The 17027-nt window shown below is 48.4% G+C and overlaps 1 protein-coding gene across 2 annotated transcripts in view; it reads left to right on the plus strand.

The window, feature by feature from the left end:
* SLC24A3 (solute carrier family 24 member 3) overlaps positions 1 to 17027 on the plus strand; it is a 425544-nt gene that overhangs the window by 246553 nt on the left and 161964 nt on the right. For both annotated transcript variants that reach the window (XM_027976756.2, XM_042229627.1), the window contains exon 3: positions 16003 to 16079. In XM_027976756.2, coding sequence (XP_027832557.2) covers positions 16003 to 16079 — 77 coding nt within the window. The remainder of the gene's footprint in view (positions 1 to 16002; positions 16080 to 17027) is intronic.

Consider the following 17027-nt stretch of genomic DNA (forward strand, 5'->3'; position numbering starts at 1 on the left):
GACAAATGCTAAGATGCAGGTAGACATTCACAGCACTTACATAAGGTGAGAATGCCGAGCCAGCTCCTTTTGGGGTAGAAGGGGCTAGAAAATTGTTCCATTTGAATAGGAAGCCCTGGATGCAGAAAGCTATTCACCACAAGGCACGCGGTGGAGCAGAATCCCAGACTCAACACAGTCCAGAGTTCTGTTTCTCTAGCCTGAGGCTTAGTAAACAGCTAATCAGGAAACCTGGCCAGTTTTCGTCTTGGGTCCTATTCTGGGTTCTAATGTACCATGAAATTCAATGCAATTCCACAGGCTCTTGTAGATTCTGGGTGAAGTATTTTCTGTTGGGAAAAACAAAGCGAGGGTTCGCATGAGTGTGTGCTTGATCTCTGTGAGCTTGGGGAAATGCGAGCTGAGCCCCGACTCCTGGGTTCCGAAGAGGCTACTGTGGCGAAGAAAGGGTGCCCCCTTAGAGGGTCTGCCCCAAGGGCACATGCGCTTTGTGAACTTGGTCTCAGTCTCCCTCTCTGTAGAGCTGTCTGGGTAGCTGCGAGGATTAGGGAAGGTCACAGAAGGAAAGCAACGACTGTGTCGTGCATGAGTAGCTCTCACTGTTTCCGCTGGAGAACTTGTCTTCTGTTCAACGAGAAACAGATGGAAGAGTCCGCACCTCATTAGAACCTAGAAGCTATGGTCCTCCCCACTCCACACCTTGGTTACCACTTCCTCCGCACCTGGGAGGGCCTCCTCCACAGCTTGCCCTTCTTCAAGGCTCCACTCAGGACTGACTCACCACATGTGGCCCTTACCTGCTGCTCTGGCTTACATGGGGGCTTCGGTTCCTGACTCTAAATACCACCTACTCTGATCCATATTAATGGATACATTGTAAATATAGCTATAAAGTTATCATTTCAGACAGGGCTTCCCTGATGGCTCAGATGGTAAAGAATCCTCCTGCAATGCGGGAGACCTGGGGTCGATCCCTGGGTTGGGAAGAAATCCCCTGGAAGAGAGCATAGCAACCCACTCCAATATTCTTACCTGGAGAATCTCCATGGACAGAGGAGCCTGGCAGGCTACAGTCCACGGGGTCACAAAGAGTCAGACACAACTGAGCGACTAAGCACTTCATTTCAGACAGAGGAAACAGTGCCTGTGTTCATCTTCTGAAATGGCCTGGTAATAACTCCAGGATCACATGTGCTTCCAGAATAGAGTCCCTCCCCCACCCCTACCAAAAGTCTAGACAAAGAGTCCACAGTACCCCCATCCCCCGCCCCCGCTACCCCGCCAGGAGGGCAGTCAGGCCTTTGACTGACAGGCAGTGGTAGAAAGGCTCTTCGTGACTTCCCAGGATCCATCATAAAGGGCCGTACTTTATGGGCATTCTCCTGGGTGTCTGTCTTGAAACATGTGCCTTTGTAGCTCCAAAGCCATGTGAGAAGTCCTCACGTGGCTGAAGAGACCTCAAGGAAGAAAGAGGGGTCCAGGAGCCCCAGAAGTGTCAGACCGGGGTGTCTGAGCTGCCCCAGCACAGGTGCCAGAAAGGCAGTGAGGGAGGGAGCTTCCTGTTTCCAGCCCCAGTCACTGGGTCACTGAAGTCATGTGAGTGGTAAAGTGAGGACCACCTTCCTGAGGCCAGAGTCGTGAGCTGTAAGCATAAGCTGTTCTGGTTGTCTTGGGCCAACCACTGCCTTTGGGCATAGTTATTCAGTAGTTGATATGTGTAATACACACGTATACACATGCACATGTGTGTGCACATATATACCTACATGTATGTTTGGGGATATAGCCTTCTATCGGCCTCCAATTTGCGTATACACTTAAATCTGGCTTCCCCAACTTGACTGCAAACTCCAGGAGGACAAGGCTATGTAGTCTGTGCCCTAGTTATCCTCTGCCAGATTTAAGCCAGTGCGATGGGCGTGACAACTACGCCATGCAGTGGATAGGGAACGTTTGTGTGCACGTCTGTGTCTCTGAGAAGCCTGCTAGCATTATAGGATACATTTGTGATTGTAAAGAAATCAGAGTCTTCTTGGTCTTTGAATCATTCTTAAAGGAACCTTGTATCCTTGGAGAGAACCATCTGCTTAAAATCACTGAGAACAAGCCCCTTGGTTTGCTTCTGTGTCCTAGATAGTGCAGCTCGCACTAGCCCTCCCCCCTGTAGGGATCTGATCGCTGGCCTCTTAGATTAGCTCATGATTAGGCCGGACCTTGTTTTCTTGGTCCAGGATCTGGAAGAAGTTTGTCATTTCCATCTTCAGAGGAAAAAGTAGCTTTGCCTATCTGCTCACCTTATTGTTACCTGGGAGATCAGAGATCTTCATGCAGTAAGTTTGACAGTCTGGTCATATTTATTTGAGCTATGCTAGAAAATGTAAACATTGGAGTCACTCCCAGAATAATAATTTTACCTCTTCCCAGCCACCTCCCCCCCCCCAAAAGAAATACATATCTTGAACACTAAAAGGATCACTTCTTTAAAAAATTATTTTAATAGGTTTTGTCCATAGATCTGCATGAAATGCCCCCCCCCATTCAGTGTTTACATGAGAAGAGATCAGAGGAAGTAATATGAATTTCTTTTCCATTCTTTGAAGTCAACAAAGTTATCACAACTCATTCGTCTGTCCAGCGTGCCCAGTGAGCTGCAGGTCCACATCCTTAAGTCTGGGCTAATCCAGTCCTCAGATGGTGGGAGTGGCAAGAGGATGCTCATTGTCTTGGATTAGCCTTTGCTTCACATGGGATCAAGATTTTTCCTTCCTTATGACAGCAGATGTATCCGTTTGCCTCTGGTCTTGATGACATCATGATCAAGTTTATTACATCACAAAGTTTATGCCACTGCCTCTGCATCTTTTTGTCCCAAAATAATTATGTTGATTTCTTCGACTGTGTTTTCAACTCCAACCAACCCTGCAATGAAATATCAGCACACAGAAAGACATAAGCTAGCCAGAAATGACGCAGAAATCCTGGATTCTAAGGGGGCCCAGTGGCCACTAACTTATCACAGGGATGTGAGGGAGTTATGACACCAGAGCAAAGTGAAACTGTTCCCTCCTCACTGTGAACACCAGTTGTCGTATTATGAGCTTGGTCTCAACTAATTCAGGAAATGAGCAGAATTTTCCCTTACTTCCTTTTTAAAAACATTATAGATGTGATTACCTTCATGTTCTTTAGGTAATGGCCAGATTTAGTCAAGCTTGTTTGCTGCATACTTTTCTTTCTTGTTTCTGAAGCTTCATAGATTTGTCTGAACTTGAAAAGCCTTTACTAAACCCCTACCTTGTATTGCTGTGAATTTCAATCTGCCAAATTCATGTGGAATGTCAAAATCTGACATCCTGGGGAACATGTAAGAGGACCTCTAGGCTCCAAAGGAGAGCAGGATGTGATTCCACTTCATCGGCTTTAACTGGTTTCTGATGGCACTCTGCCTCCTAACACACTTTCCTGCCTCTGAGCCTTCGGGCATCACCTGTCAGAGACATCAGAACTGCCACAGATGTGTCTTTGGATTGCCTTGACCCTGAAATATTTATAGTTGAGGGCTTTGCAAGGCTGCCACGTCTCTTCCTGGAATCTTACACTGTACTGATTTCTCTCTGTCCAATCCTTAGTTTATCCATATGAATTAGTATGAAACTAGGTTGCCTCCTGGCCCTTCCATCATAACTTGCCTGCCCATCTAGTCACCTTCACTTTCCCCAGGGTGTTATTTAGTGGACCACACAGTTATTTTGGACTACAGTAGTTCCATGGAGGATTTAGTATAACTAGTAGCAAGTTTGGGGAAACATTCACGTGCATTTAGTTTACTGGACATTTTTCTGTGGCAGGTTATGATCTAGGATATATTCTGGACTTTAGACTTCCCATCATGGTAGAGTAGCTTAAATTGGATTAATGCTCCTGTAGGAACGGTTATAGACTCTAAATAGAATAAAGAAAAACAATTGTTTAAAGGCTCCAGAAAGTAAATAAATAAAGCAAGCAGAGAATAGAGAGTATATGAGGTTTGAAAGAAGGAAACTATATTGTGTGAGGGCAACACCCATTGGCTTTTCCCAGAGCAAGTTCCCATGATGCACAGTGCATGGGGATAGAGCTCTAGCAGAGCAAGAGCAGTGATCTTACTGGGGCAATCCATCAGAGATTAGTGTGAGGCGCTCCCAGAGTAGCTGGAATTTGGGGGATACCCCAGAAAGGAGAAATTCAGAGGGAGAGTGCAAAACATGCATATAAATTCCCCCCAAATTCTTGACTGACCCCAAAATTGTGCATGCTTTGGGTGTGTGGGATTCCAGGCAGTTCCTGGGGCAACAGCAGCTGAAAGGCTAGAACTGCTAAGTAGACATTTCAGCAGCTACCAGCACTGGGGAGACGAGTTTTCAGTTCCAGTCTCTAAAGTTAAAGAAATTTATTAAACAGCTCAGACTTCCCATTGAAACCTATTAGGACCATATCCCAATACTAAGAATATAATAAAAATGGCCTTTATTAGAAAAAACTTAAAACCAGCATCAGATAGCACCAATAATCTAACTTCCTGCTCCAACAAAACACAACAGTCATCAAAGGAAGACCACAGAATCCAGAGTCCCTTCAGTGCACCATCCATGAAAGTGAAAGTGAAGTCATGCCCGACTCTTTGTGACCCCCATGGACAGTAGCCTGCACCAAGCTCCTCCGTCCATGAGATTTTCAAGGCAAGAGTACTGGAGTGGGTTGCCATTTCCTTCTCCAGGGAATCTTCCCAACCCAGGGATTGAACCCAGGTCTCTTGCATTTTAGACAGACACTACCATCTGAGCCACCAGTACAGTGGATATACAACCAAAAATTATTAAACATACCTCAAGTAGCTTCTAGATGCCCTTGCTTTGATCTGTCTGCTCCAAACTGTGACCAGTTTTGCTTTGCTAAGTACAAGACAGCATAGTGGCTTTCTTAAGATATCTTTCTTGTCATCAGTTTGTATTGGGTTGGCCAAAAAGTTCGTTGGGGCTTTTTCAAAAGATAGCTAATGTATGGTATCACAAAGGGAAAATGGTTTCCTCCAGGTAACATTTCTCCATGTTTCCCTCAAGGAGTGGTCAGAGATTGCCAAATACTAAATTGTGTTTTGCCAAATAGTTTATTTGGCAAAACAAACTTTTCTGTTTATTTACAGAAAACTTTCTGTAAGTTTATTTACAATACACACAAAGTTTATTGAAAGTTTATTTACAATAAACTTTCTGTTTATTTACATCTCTTCCTACAACTAGTTGTGAGTTTTCTTAGATATTTATTTCATTACTACAGACTAGATTTCAAGCTAATATTTATAAATGTGTAGCTACCCAATACATCTGCTTGAATATATTTGGCATCTTTGGGGGATCATATTGAAACACTTTTTTTTTTTTTTTACGATTTGAGTTCTGAATATGTTTTTAATTGAGATATAGCTGGTCACTGAAGCACTTTTAATCTCGGTCCAGCTTTTCAGTGGATTACACTCTAAAGTAGGTGAAGACCAGAAGAAATTACAGTAATCACTATCGCCAGGAGTAAGAGGGGACAGTTCGCTTTATTTTTAGGATTTTGTCATCAGAGCTCAGTGCAGGGAAATAAGCACACATGCCCCCACTTCCTTTCCCGTAGCCATGGCAGAGCCATCGTTAGTGGATCACGATGCTTCACCACAATGAACCCCATCCAAGATGATGCAGCCTAGCAGTCAGTCAGTACCAATCAACTGATGAACATACGAAATGACCTCTACTTTCTGTCCCTGAAACTGGTGATCATGGAGAAAAAAGAAAGCAGATTTTAAAAGGGGAAGCAGAGGAGAACTTCAGTAGCGTTTCTCATCAAATCCTTATGCTAACTACCTTTCCATCTGTAGATCAACAGAACCCTAAAGGTTGCTTCTAGCTCTGAAATGTGATGAGTTAACGTTTTAAAAAATCGCCGATTTTGAAACTACCAGTCATTTGGCGTGCACACTTCATCTTCAGTAGAATAAATGCTGAAAGAGTGAATGTGTTCGACATAGATTCCTGTAGGGAATTGCGACATTCAGAAAGAACTATTTAATTACATTTTTCGTAAGAAAGTTTTTCAAAGAGCCTCATCCTCTCCCAGGGTGCTGAGAAGCAGTGCGCATTCTTTCCAACCCTCATGTGTTGTCTTGAGGAGCTATGCAGCGGGTTTCTGCACACGTCAGCTTGTCGGTCTGCATTTCTCTGGATCAATAAGCAGACAGTGAGAACACGAGGGATGCACTACCTGGGTCAGACTCCTGTTCATCCATCCAAACCTCCTGTCTCTGCCTTTGGCACCAAGGGACATTTTGAGGAACAGAGCAGTCCAAGGAGACCATAAAGTTCTGAGCACTGCAGACCTATTTACCATAAATATTGCATTTCCTTTAATAAGAATTCATTACTGACACAGCCATGATGATCCCGCAGGAGCAGCAAACACAAGTGGCTGGCTATTGCCTCTGCAAAGCAGCCTCCTACTCTCTGCGGCCATGGCTGTGGCCTGAGAGCACAGCATTGTTCATGGGATCACTGTATTTTTCTACAGTAGCTGCTGGCTCAGATACATGAGCAGCGTGGGTGCCTCAGCTTTTTATTATTGATAAAGAAATATGTTTCTAGTTCATCGAATTACATTTCAGGGCCCTGCCAGGCCAAAATTCTATGTAACTAATGACTGGGGTTCTTCAGTTGCAAAGAATGTCTGTTCCCTTCCAGGAGGAAAGCTTGTGGGATGGTTGTTTAAAATCTTCTGCCAATATGGACATGAGAAAAAAGAGCCCTGGAGTGGAAATCAAGGAGCTTGTCTTGGGTGCTGGATGAACCTCTGCACCACAAACAAGGGGGCAAAGACGGTCTCTCAGCCTGCGTTCAGGAGGGAGGCGGTTCTGTGCTGCTGTTGACAGGGCAGGGTGCATCACTTCTCTATAAATGCATGGGAATGAGGCCCTGATTGGAGGGAAATTCACCTTAATATGGATGAATTCTCTCCTGGAAAGACTAGCATTTGTTGAAGTGGAGGGTACAAGACTGCAGAATTCCTAGTTCCCTCTGTATAAATATGGATTTGCCAGAAGTAGGCCTTGAGGCAAGCTCAAGTACAAGTTTATTTTGGAGATGATTTAGGCAGGGGAGTTGGGAAGTGAGACAAGGAAGGAAAGGCAATCAATCAAAGGAAGGTTACGAAGCCAGCTGTCACTCTGAGAAGCTGGAGCTTAGTCCCGCTGAGAATAGCAGCAAACAGCACAGAATGTGCCCTGTGACCCCACCTGTGTGGGGAGGGAGTTGGGATACTAATACACCCAACCTCCCATCAGACTTTGGTGGAGGGCTTCTCCTGGCCTTCTCGGGGCCAAGAGTCATAGAAATTCTCCAGCTTCTCCAGCCTGCAGTATCAAGGCAGAGCACCCATGGTCAGCCTTGGAGAAAGCCCTCCCGCAAAGAGATGCAAAAGAGATGGGGTTGCCCAGCATGAACATGATGGGACTCTAGGAAGGTGGACATGGGTGCCTCGGGAAATACCTCCTGTCCGTATTCTCCTTCCTCATTATTTTAATCAAAGGAGTTACCCTTTGATAATTACTTACCTGATTGTAGGTACTTGGTATTTCATAGGTATCATCACAGTTAATCCTCCTAATCACATGAACTGGTGTTGTTTTCATGCCCTTATTTTGCACATGAAGAAATTAAGACTGGAGAAGTCTCAGGAATTTTGTGCAAGGCCACAGAACTCATGAGTGGTGAAGAAGGTCTTCAAATCTAGGTATTCAGGTTCTTAGAAAACCCTGGCTGCCTGATGAGCATACGTCACCACATAGACATTTGGCTGAAATGACATTTGTCAGTGAATTTGATTGGTGATACCTTTGTAGTAATAGTTGGAGGAACCCTGGACTGAGGTTCCTGGTTACCACGACCCCTGTTACATTCTCCTTCACAGAGGCGCTCTTCACAGTCTTGTTTCCACACACATGTCAACCCATTTGAGTCTGGAACTTTGCTTCTGGTTTTTGAAAGGAGGGACTTGTGCCCCCAAAAAGTCAAGGAAAGGGACAAAAAAAAAAAAAAAAAAAACAATTCCAGCCACTCAGGTTGAAATTCAGTTGTTGGGTATTTAATTGAATTGTGCCTCCCAGTGTCATTTTTCAGCTAATAATTCTGTTTTGGGTGCATACAGAAGCTATATCCTAGGAGAAAGTCTATCTGATTCCATTCACTCTGCTTTTTCTATTGCAGAGACATCAATATGCTAGAAAGTCAGACCCCAATTATGATGGCTCCTCCAAGAACATGGTGTGACTGTGGGCTGGTTACTTAATTTCTTTGAGTCTCAGTTTCCTCCTCTGTAAGTTGAAGATAATGATTCCTACTCCATAGAAGCAATGAAAAAGTGGTAAATACATCTTTACAGTACTCCATAAAGATTACTTTTCTGCTTCAATTTGGGATACATGTTATTGGTGTGACTTTAGAGTTGAGGGTTCCCTTGCTCCCAGCCTAACCTTTTATTAACTCCTCAATGGTCAGGACTGTGTATCCTTCATGTTTCTAGGACTGGGGCTGAGTAAGGTACTGAGAGCATGGTAAGAGCTAAGTAAGTATGTATTTCATTGCATGGTTTTGATTTGTTAATAAGTTTTCCCGTGTTACTGACAGTCCTTAGACTGAGGAGCAAGTTCGAATGATGACTTCACAGCAGCCTGCACCTGCCTGTGGTCAACACGCTCCCTGTTGCATCCCCGTGTCCTGCTCAACCTCACTGAGTCTGGAATGCCTGAAACGTCTCAAGTTGTGAATACATCCACTTTCATAGATTCTTTCACAGATAATCTTGTTCAGGGGACTTCAGTGATGACACGTGTTCATCTGATCAGCAAATACTCACGAAGCAACTACTCTTCTGCAGGCACTTAGCTGTGCACGGGGGATGCACAGAAGAACAAATTTCCTCCCACCTTTCCTACCTCACACAGTCTAGTGGAGAAGACAGGAGAAATGAAAGATTGTCTCAAGGCAGAACCTCGTGTGCAAAATGCCATAGGGATGCCAAAGACACATTTGCTATTACATTGCTCAGAGTGGGCTTGGATATGTTGGGTAACAAACAGCCCCAGATCTCAGTGGCTAAGGAGACTACAAGTGCTGTTTATTACTCAGGCTACCAAATGTGTACCTCAGGGGGATGGGATTCTAATATCTGACTCAGGGACCCTGGTTGATGAAAGATTCATTCCTGACATGTAGCCAAGAGCGCACAAAATGAGTCAGACCCTGGCTATGGAGGTTGACCCAGGGAAACTGACGTCCTGTCGTTCTGTTCACATTTCATTAACCAAAGCATCTGCGTTGCTCCACCTAACCACACAGGAGGCTTAGACCTGTGCTCCTTCCAGGTCTTGGAATGGAAAGAATGGGTTATTTGTCCACAGCCTAAAAGACCACTCAGGTTGCAATTCAGTTGTTGGGTGTTTAATTGAATTGTGCCTCCCAGTGTCATTTTGTCAGCTAATAATTCTGTCCAGGGTGCATACGGAAGCTATGTCCTAGGAGAAAGGCTGTCTGATTCCATTCACTTGGTGTCATTCTCTTTTGTGGCCCTGGGCCTGGTGGGTGCTGCCCTGAGAGAGGTCCTGACACCCAGGAGCTCATAGGGTTATTTAGGCCAAGGCATGACTGCAGTTTATTGGAAAGTTACATGTCAGCACAGCATAACAGACCACCAACAGAGCATCAGGAGGGCTCTGCGGGGGCTGTCACCACACCTGGCAGACTTGTCTTCCCAGGGTGTCTGCCAGGGGCCCAGGGAGCAGCAAGATATATCAGAATGTCTAAAACAGAAGCTTGAAGTCACCCATTGCTACAGAGAGGAGCTGGGCAGTGTCAGGACCTCAGTTCTTGGTGCAGTCCCCAAGGGGCCAAGCAATCAAGATGCTCTAAGTATTTCATCATTAAAAAAAAAAAAAAAACACCTGGAGGAGAGCAGGGTGGTGTTGGTCACAGAGGCCCAGATTCCTTTCACTCAGGTATTTTCAGAGGAGCTGGGCCTTTTTAGGTGTGTTGATTTTCATCTTGAGCCGCTTCATTTGATCAGTATGCAATTAGTATGGCTAAAGATGCTATGAAAGTCCCTGTTGCATTTACAAAAAAAAAAAAAAAAAGGCTCTCCATCCCCTTCAGACTTCCGTTTAGACTCATCAAACTCAGGCCCAGGAAAGCAGCCAGGAGAGAGAAGCGGGCCGCTGATTGCCGTTGCCTTGGTAAGGGGAATCCGCTCCCTCCAGGCTCTGTGGTTTCCATGGGAACAGCACTGCTTGCCTCTGCCGGCTGCCTGCCCCAGGCTGGCAAGATGTATCGGAAAGAAAATTATGGGGAGAAGGAGAGGAGCAGAAAGACTTTGAGGATTTTGAAGGTATTTGGGGAAAACTTCAGCTGGATGTATAGCTGTTGCCTTCATGACACAAGGACCTCGGGCTCCCAACAGCCTGTACACAGGAAGCACTTATCAGAGGCTCAGGCACTCATCCGGCTCCTTCAGACCAAATACCGTTCTGGAGAAATAGACACCTAGGCAAGGCAGGCAGGAGTTGGTGATCGGTGTGTTTTAACACCAACGTCGTGAGGAATGTGTCCTCAGCCTCCTGCTGGGCCAGCATCCTATCGCTGTTAAAATGAACAGGAACAGCGATAGGTACCCAGGAAGTATGGCGTGGCAGAGGTGTTTCACACACTGCACGCTTCCCAGCAACTCTACACGGATGGCATCCACACACCTTTTCACCAATGGAGGAGGTGGGCTCAGAGAGGGGAAAAGAAAACCCATGAGTCACAGAGGTGGGCCCTGAACCCAGGCCTCATTTCCCATGGTGGGCTCATAATCAAAGCCTAACCAACGGCCACAGGAAAATGTTAAGGAAGCCGAGGCCGAGAAGCACCGGGTAGAGCCATTGGGCCACTCTGTCTCCGTACGCTTCTCTCAGAGGCAGATATGGCCCTTCCGAAAGCACTGTTGGGGCTGAGTTTGTGGCCCAGAGTCTGTGCTGGCCTCGCATCGGGGATTGTTCAGCCTCAGAGAAGCTAACTCAACCACCACCACCAGCTCTTGAACCACTGGTCCAGCTGGGCAAGGCCAGCTCATGCTATCTGCAGTCAGGGACCCCATCTCCTGCCCTCAGAGGTCTTCATCCTGTTGACACTTATTAGGCACCTGCCGTATGCACTGACCCTACTCTGCGTGGACTGGAGGGAGCAGTGACAAGAAACCACAGCCATTTTTCATATGGGCCAGCAGGCAGATTCAGGCCTAGAGAGATGAAGTGACACGTTGGCAAAAGCCACACCACGAGAGGCCTGGGGACGAACCCCACATCTCCAGACACCTGACTGGGGGCCCTTTCCTCGGCCTAAGCTGACCCTTGCCTTAAGGAGATTAAACACCATCACATCAAACTGCTTTAGAACCAGGACAAAGCAACACTTCATGAAATGACTTTGTACTGGCAGGCACTGTGTGGGGTGCATATGGGGTGGAAAGGGTTACTGATGAGATAAGTGATGAGCTTTGGGGGCTTACCCCCAAAGAAGCTGCTGCCCCAGTCGGGTCTCTAGTGATGGGGCTGCTCCTGAGTCACGTCCCCTGTGGCTAGGGTTGTCAGGTACTGGTCTTTGCCAGTGAGTCACACAAGCTTGCAACACGATGGAATTGAAAATGATTACAATGTTCTTTGCAAGTCATGTATTAATTAGCTCTCTGAAATCATCGTAATAATTCCATCATCAGCCCAGTACATGTTTTCAGAAGAGCTGTCATAAAGTGAGACCCACATCAGGTGAGGCTTCCTGGGGAATTCTTACCTAGCCATTCTTTCCACATGACTGGGAACCACCAAGTAAGAATGTTGTCGTTCTGGAAGCAATTGGAAAGCATTTAACTGACTGTCCTCTGCCTTCCAACCCTCACGACTGGTCACACCCACCCTTTGTCTCAGCCACTGCCCAGTTACCTCTAGCTCGGGGAGGAGGTCTGGCAGAGCCAGCCACTCTGCTCACAGCCCTGTGCTTCTGCAGTGGGATAGTGATAGAGCCAGGCCTTTGCTGTATGCCATTACACTCTACACCGCATTAGCAGGCAATGGTTTTTCAGGACTGTTAGTGGTCCTGCTCCGGAGAAGGCGATAGCACCCCACTCCAGTACTCTTGTCTGGAAAATCCCATGGATGGAGGAGCCTGGTGGGCTGCAGTCCATGGGGTCGCAAAGAGTCGGACACGACTGAGCAACTTCACTTTTACTTTTCACTTTCGTGCATTGGAGAAGGAAATGGCAACCCACTCCAGTGTTCTTGCCTGGAGAATCCCAGGGGTGGGGGAGCCTGGTGAGCTGCCATCTATGGGGTCGCACAGAGTCGGACACGACTGAAGTGACTTAGCAGCAGCAGCAGCAGCAGTGGTCCTGCTCAACTATTGGTCGACACTGCAGTGGGCCCCCCCCAAAGTGACCAACTGTCAGTGAGTGACCATTAGTGGTCCTTCTCAGCCAGTGGTTGGTGCCGCCGTGGGCCCCGCTCCCAAGTGACCAATTGTCAGTGAGTGACTGTTAGTGGTCCTCAGCCATTGGTTGGTGCCGCCATGGGCCCCACCCCCAAGTGACCAATTGTCAGTGAGTGACCATTAGTGGTCCCACTCGGCCATTGGTCAGCACTGCATTGGGTCCCACGAACAGGCAACCAGCTGTCAATGAGCCACCAATCATGGGCATTTCAGCTGACAGTCAGCAGAGTGGTGGTCATCAGGTGAAGAGTGAGATAAGAGGTAGATCCTGGCCTCCTCCCAGGGTCCTCAGCTCACCCAGGTTTGGGCCAGCAGGTAAGCTGGGGGTGCCCAGGCGCCAGGCTAGGACTGTGTCCTGCCAGACCCAGTCCCTGTTGTCTAGGCAGCCTGAGGAGCCTGAGGGCCAGTTGGGTCCTGGGGGTCTGGCTCCCTCAGCTGTGACAGCTAGACAGGGTCTGGAGACTTGGCCCTGAGGGAGCCAACAACTGAGCTCTGCCTCTTCTTAACCAGGCCCTAGACCTCGGAGGGTGGAAGTTGTGCCTTGGGACCTACCCTTTCTTGTCAGAAGAGAGAATCACATGTTTGGTGGAAATTGACAAGCATGTCATTCCCTGACCATGACCTGACCTCAGGAATAAAGGGCTTGACACCAGGAAGTTTGCAACAACAACCATGCCTCTCCCTCCCCTTTCCTAGAAAAGGGCTTTGCTGAGAGCTTTCAGGAAGTTTGGGGGTTTTAAGGCATGAGCCTCGCTTCAGCCTTGCTAGGCCCTGCAGAAAATTTTTCTCTGCTCTGATCTCCAGCATTTCCGTATCATTTGGCCTCACTGCGTGTCAGGCACATAGACTGGCATTTGGGTTACAGGATCATCTCATGGCAAATTTCATTGATTTTCTTCTAGCCAGTCATGGGTTCTGACAGCAGGAGGCACCCTTGACCAAGGACTGGGAGTTTCCAGCTGGTAATGAGTAAGACACCAGGCCAGGAAGACAGATCAAGAAGGGGACACCACCAAGCTCCCCCACTCCCCTGAGCATTGAGGAAGGAGGAGCCTGAAGGAGAGTGTCCTGGTCCCAAGCCCTACCCTCTTACCCCAACCCCCCGCCCCCCAACACCTCCTGGGCCAGCATTTTGGACAGCACTCACTCTGCCCATCCAGAGCCAGCACTGGGCTCTGTGGGTCCTTCCCCATCCAAGGGCACAGCTCTCAGCCTAGGCCTATCCAAGAGCCCCAGCCAGGTCCCAGGGTTGATTGGGAATCCAGATCTCTGCTGAGACCCTCCCCTTCCAAACTCAAAGCCCAGAACATCCATCTGATCCTGGTCATTCCACTCCTGAACTCACTGTTGAGCACCCAGGACATTTAAAATAAAAATTGTTGTTGTTCAGTCACTAAGTCATGTCCGATCTTGTGATCCCATGGACTGCAACACATCAGGCTCCTCTGTCCTCCACTATCTCCTGGAGTTTGCTTAAATTCATGTGCATTGAGTTGGTGATGCTATCTAACCATCTCATCCTCTGCCACCCCCCTCTCCTTTTGCCTTCAGTCTTTCCCAGCATCAGGATCTTTTCCAATGAGTGGACTGTTTGCCTCAGGTGACCAAGGTATTGAAACTTCAGCATTAGCAACAGTCCTTCAAAATGCCTCGATTCAAAACATAAAAATGTATCACTTACTGACATGGTGCCCTTGATCAAACCATTCTTGGGGGCTCTGGTAGAGAGGCAAGGATGACAGAGCAGGCACGGTGTGGGCATCTTGCAGACTGGTAGGGCTGCCTGCCCCACGGCCTTCCTTCCCTCCATCTGCTGCCCTCAACAGGAGGGGTAGGAGGGAAGGCAGTGGCTGACTTCCATGTATCAGTGCCAGGATGCCCCTCACATCCCTTCTCCTCCTCGTTGATGGTAAGTGGTCCCCACGCATGGCAGTTTTACATGATGCCCATCACAAGGCAGACCCTGGCTTCAGTTTCCCAAGGCTGTCCTGATGGATACAGTAACCTGCATACCGGCCCCTCTCCACCTCTGGGGGAAGGTGGGCAATGGATTGGTCACATTTACCCCTGCACTGCCCAGCACTGAAAAGCCCCACGGCAGCTGCACAGATTGCTCCTCTGGTGTGTGGGGGCTGAATTTAGATTGGATCAAGTCCCCACTAGGAAGAAGCCGCCTGGAAGGAAGAGGTCACCAGGTGAACTAAGATGGGCAAGCAGTGCCAGGAGCCGAGAGGTCGCAGGCGTGAGGGCGTCGTGGCTGCTCTTCCGGGTGCATGGCCCTCACTGTGGTTGCGCCAGCACACCGTCCAGTCCTGCTGCCGCTGGGTTCCTCCCCTACAGTCCAGAAGCAACAGCCTTCTGGGAGGGTTGGAGGCATAGTGGGTGTCAAGCACGGGGAGGGTGGGTGCCATCTGGCCCGGAGCAGAGGCCACTGCTATGCTGCTGTGGATTCTGCCCAAACCTGTGCACATGCCCAGCTGTCAGAGCCTCTGCCGCTGCCCACCGCGGCCAGCACAACCCCAGGGCCCATCAGGAAGGAGCGGGGCAGCCATGGGCGATGCCTGTTGTCTTCAGAACCATCGAGTGGGGTGCCACTTCGGCCAGATTCAAGTGCCGCCAGTGGGAAGCAGACAGTGCTGGGAAGCCTGGGCCAGAGGGTTGAGGGACAGGCCTGCCCTGCAGGGCTCCGCACGGCAGCCCCCCGTGTCCTGGGTTTGGAAAGTGGGCAGAAAGGAACATTTCTTATGTGTTCTGCCCTGCACTGGACTTCCTGGGAAGCAGAGGGCAATGTGGTATATAAGTAGGAGGCAGGAGGAGGGAGTATAAGAGGCTAGGGGGCCCCCAGGCAGGGCAGGAGCACGACAAGGAAAAGAGGGCCAGACAGACAGTTCAGAGAAAGGACTTAACCCTGCATGTGCCACAGACCCCCGGGTAATCCTTGAAGCCTGCAGGCCTCTGCTTGGGAAACGTTTCAGTATTTGCAAGGACGTGTGATGCTGCAGAAGGAAACTGATGCGCTGGAATGAAGTTGTCAGGGTGTTAGAACACAGACCTGCACAGTAGTGGTTCCCAGGTGTCCTCATGAACCTTGGTCACAGGTGGCGAACTCCACGCCGCCCCCATGTTGAAGGGGGTGAGCGGGAGCCAGGCAGATTGTAGGACCGTGCGTCCTGAGCATGTCCGCTGGGGTCACAGCCCTGCGTGTTTCTAACACAGCTGAGATTTGTTGCCTCTATTCTTATCAGGAGGAATCACCAAGTTCCCACTTAGAGATCTGTGAACTTTGAACTTACAAATGTCATTTTTCCTCATCCAAGTTCATAGTAGACTGAGGAAGGCAGTGCTCTGAAGGCTTCCTGTTCTGAAATGTTGTCACCTGTGTGTATTGAGCTGCTCTTCTCTCTCCATCCCGCAGCCCTGCACGAGTTCCCCAATGACATCTTCACCAACGAGGACCGAAGACAGGGGGCGGTGGTCCTTCACGTGCTTTGTGTAAGTACCCTGCTGATGGCCCTGCCGCAGGGCCCGAGGGAGGGCCTGGAAGTGGGGGGTTGGGGGGTGAGGGAGCAGAAAGGTTTCCCCTCCTGTTCACACACCTGCTGTGGGGTCTGTGAGCCCCAAACAGGTGATCAACAAACATGCTTTTTAAAAGGTGTGTTTTATTGAAGCATAGTTGATGTACAATGTTTTGGGTGTACAGAAAAGTGATTCAATAATATGTGTGTGTGTGCGTGTACATATATATTCTTTTTCAGGTCCTCTTCCCTTCTAGGTTGTTATTACAAGATATCAAGTATAGTTCCTTGTGCTTTACAGCCGATTCTTCTCGTTTGTCTTATATATGGTAGTGTGTATCCAAAGGTACTGTCTTTAAGAGGCCACAGGTGTGTACGCTAGGGGCTGCTGCTGCTGCTGCTACTAAGTTGCTTCAATCGTGACCAACTCTGTGTGACCCCATGAACGGCAGCCCACCAGGCTCCCCTGTCCCTGGGATTCTCCAGGCAATAGCACTGGAGTGGGTTGCCATTTCCTTCTCCAGTGGATGAAAGTGAAAAGTGAAAGTGAAGTTGCTCAGTTGTGTCCGACTCCTAGCGACCCCATGGACTGCAGCCTACCAGGCTCCTCCATCCATGGGATTTTCCAGGCAAGAGTACTGAAGTGAGTTGCCATTGCCTTCTCCAACGCTAGGGGCTACATGGACGTTTTCTTTCCCCGATACCCATGCACAGGGCGTGGGCTCTGGGGTCAGAGTGGAGATTCTCTCTGATGAAATGCCACCTTCCTTGGGAGTCCGTCCTTCCCCAACCTGCCTCTGTAAACTGCCTGTCTTCACATGGCTTTACTTTTCTCTGCAGCGCTGAGTACCCTGTGACATAATAGTATCTAGTTCTTTGTTTATTGCTCATCACCTCTCCCACAGCGATGTAGTTTTTTGCACAG

The sequence above is a fragment of the Ovis aries genome, chromosome 13 (genome assembly GCF_016772045.2).
Source record: "Ovis aries strain OAR_USU_Benz2616 breed Rambouillet chromosome 13, ARS-UI_Ramb_v3.0, whole genome shotgun sequence".
Lineage (NCBI taxonomy): Eukaryota > Metazoa > Chordata > Mammalia > Artiodactyla > Bovidae > Ovis > Ovis aries.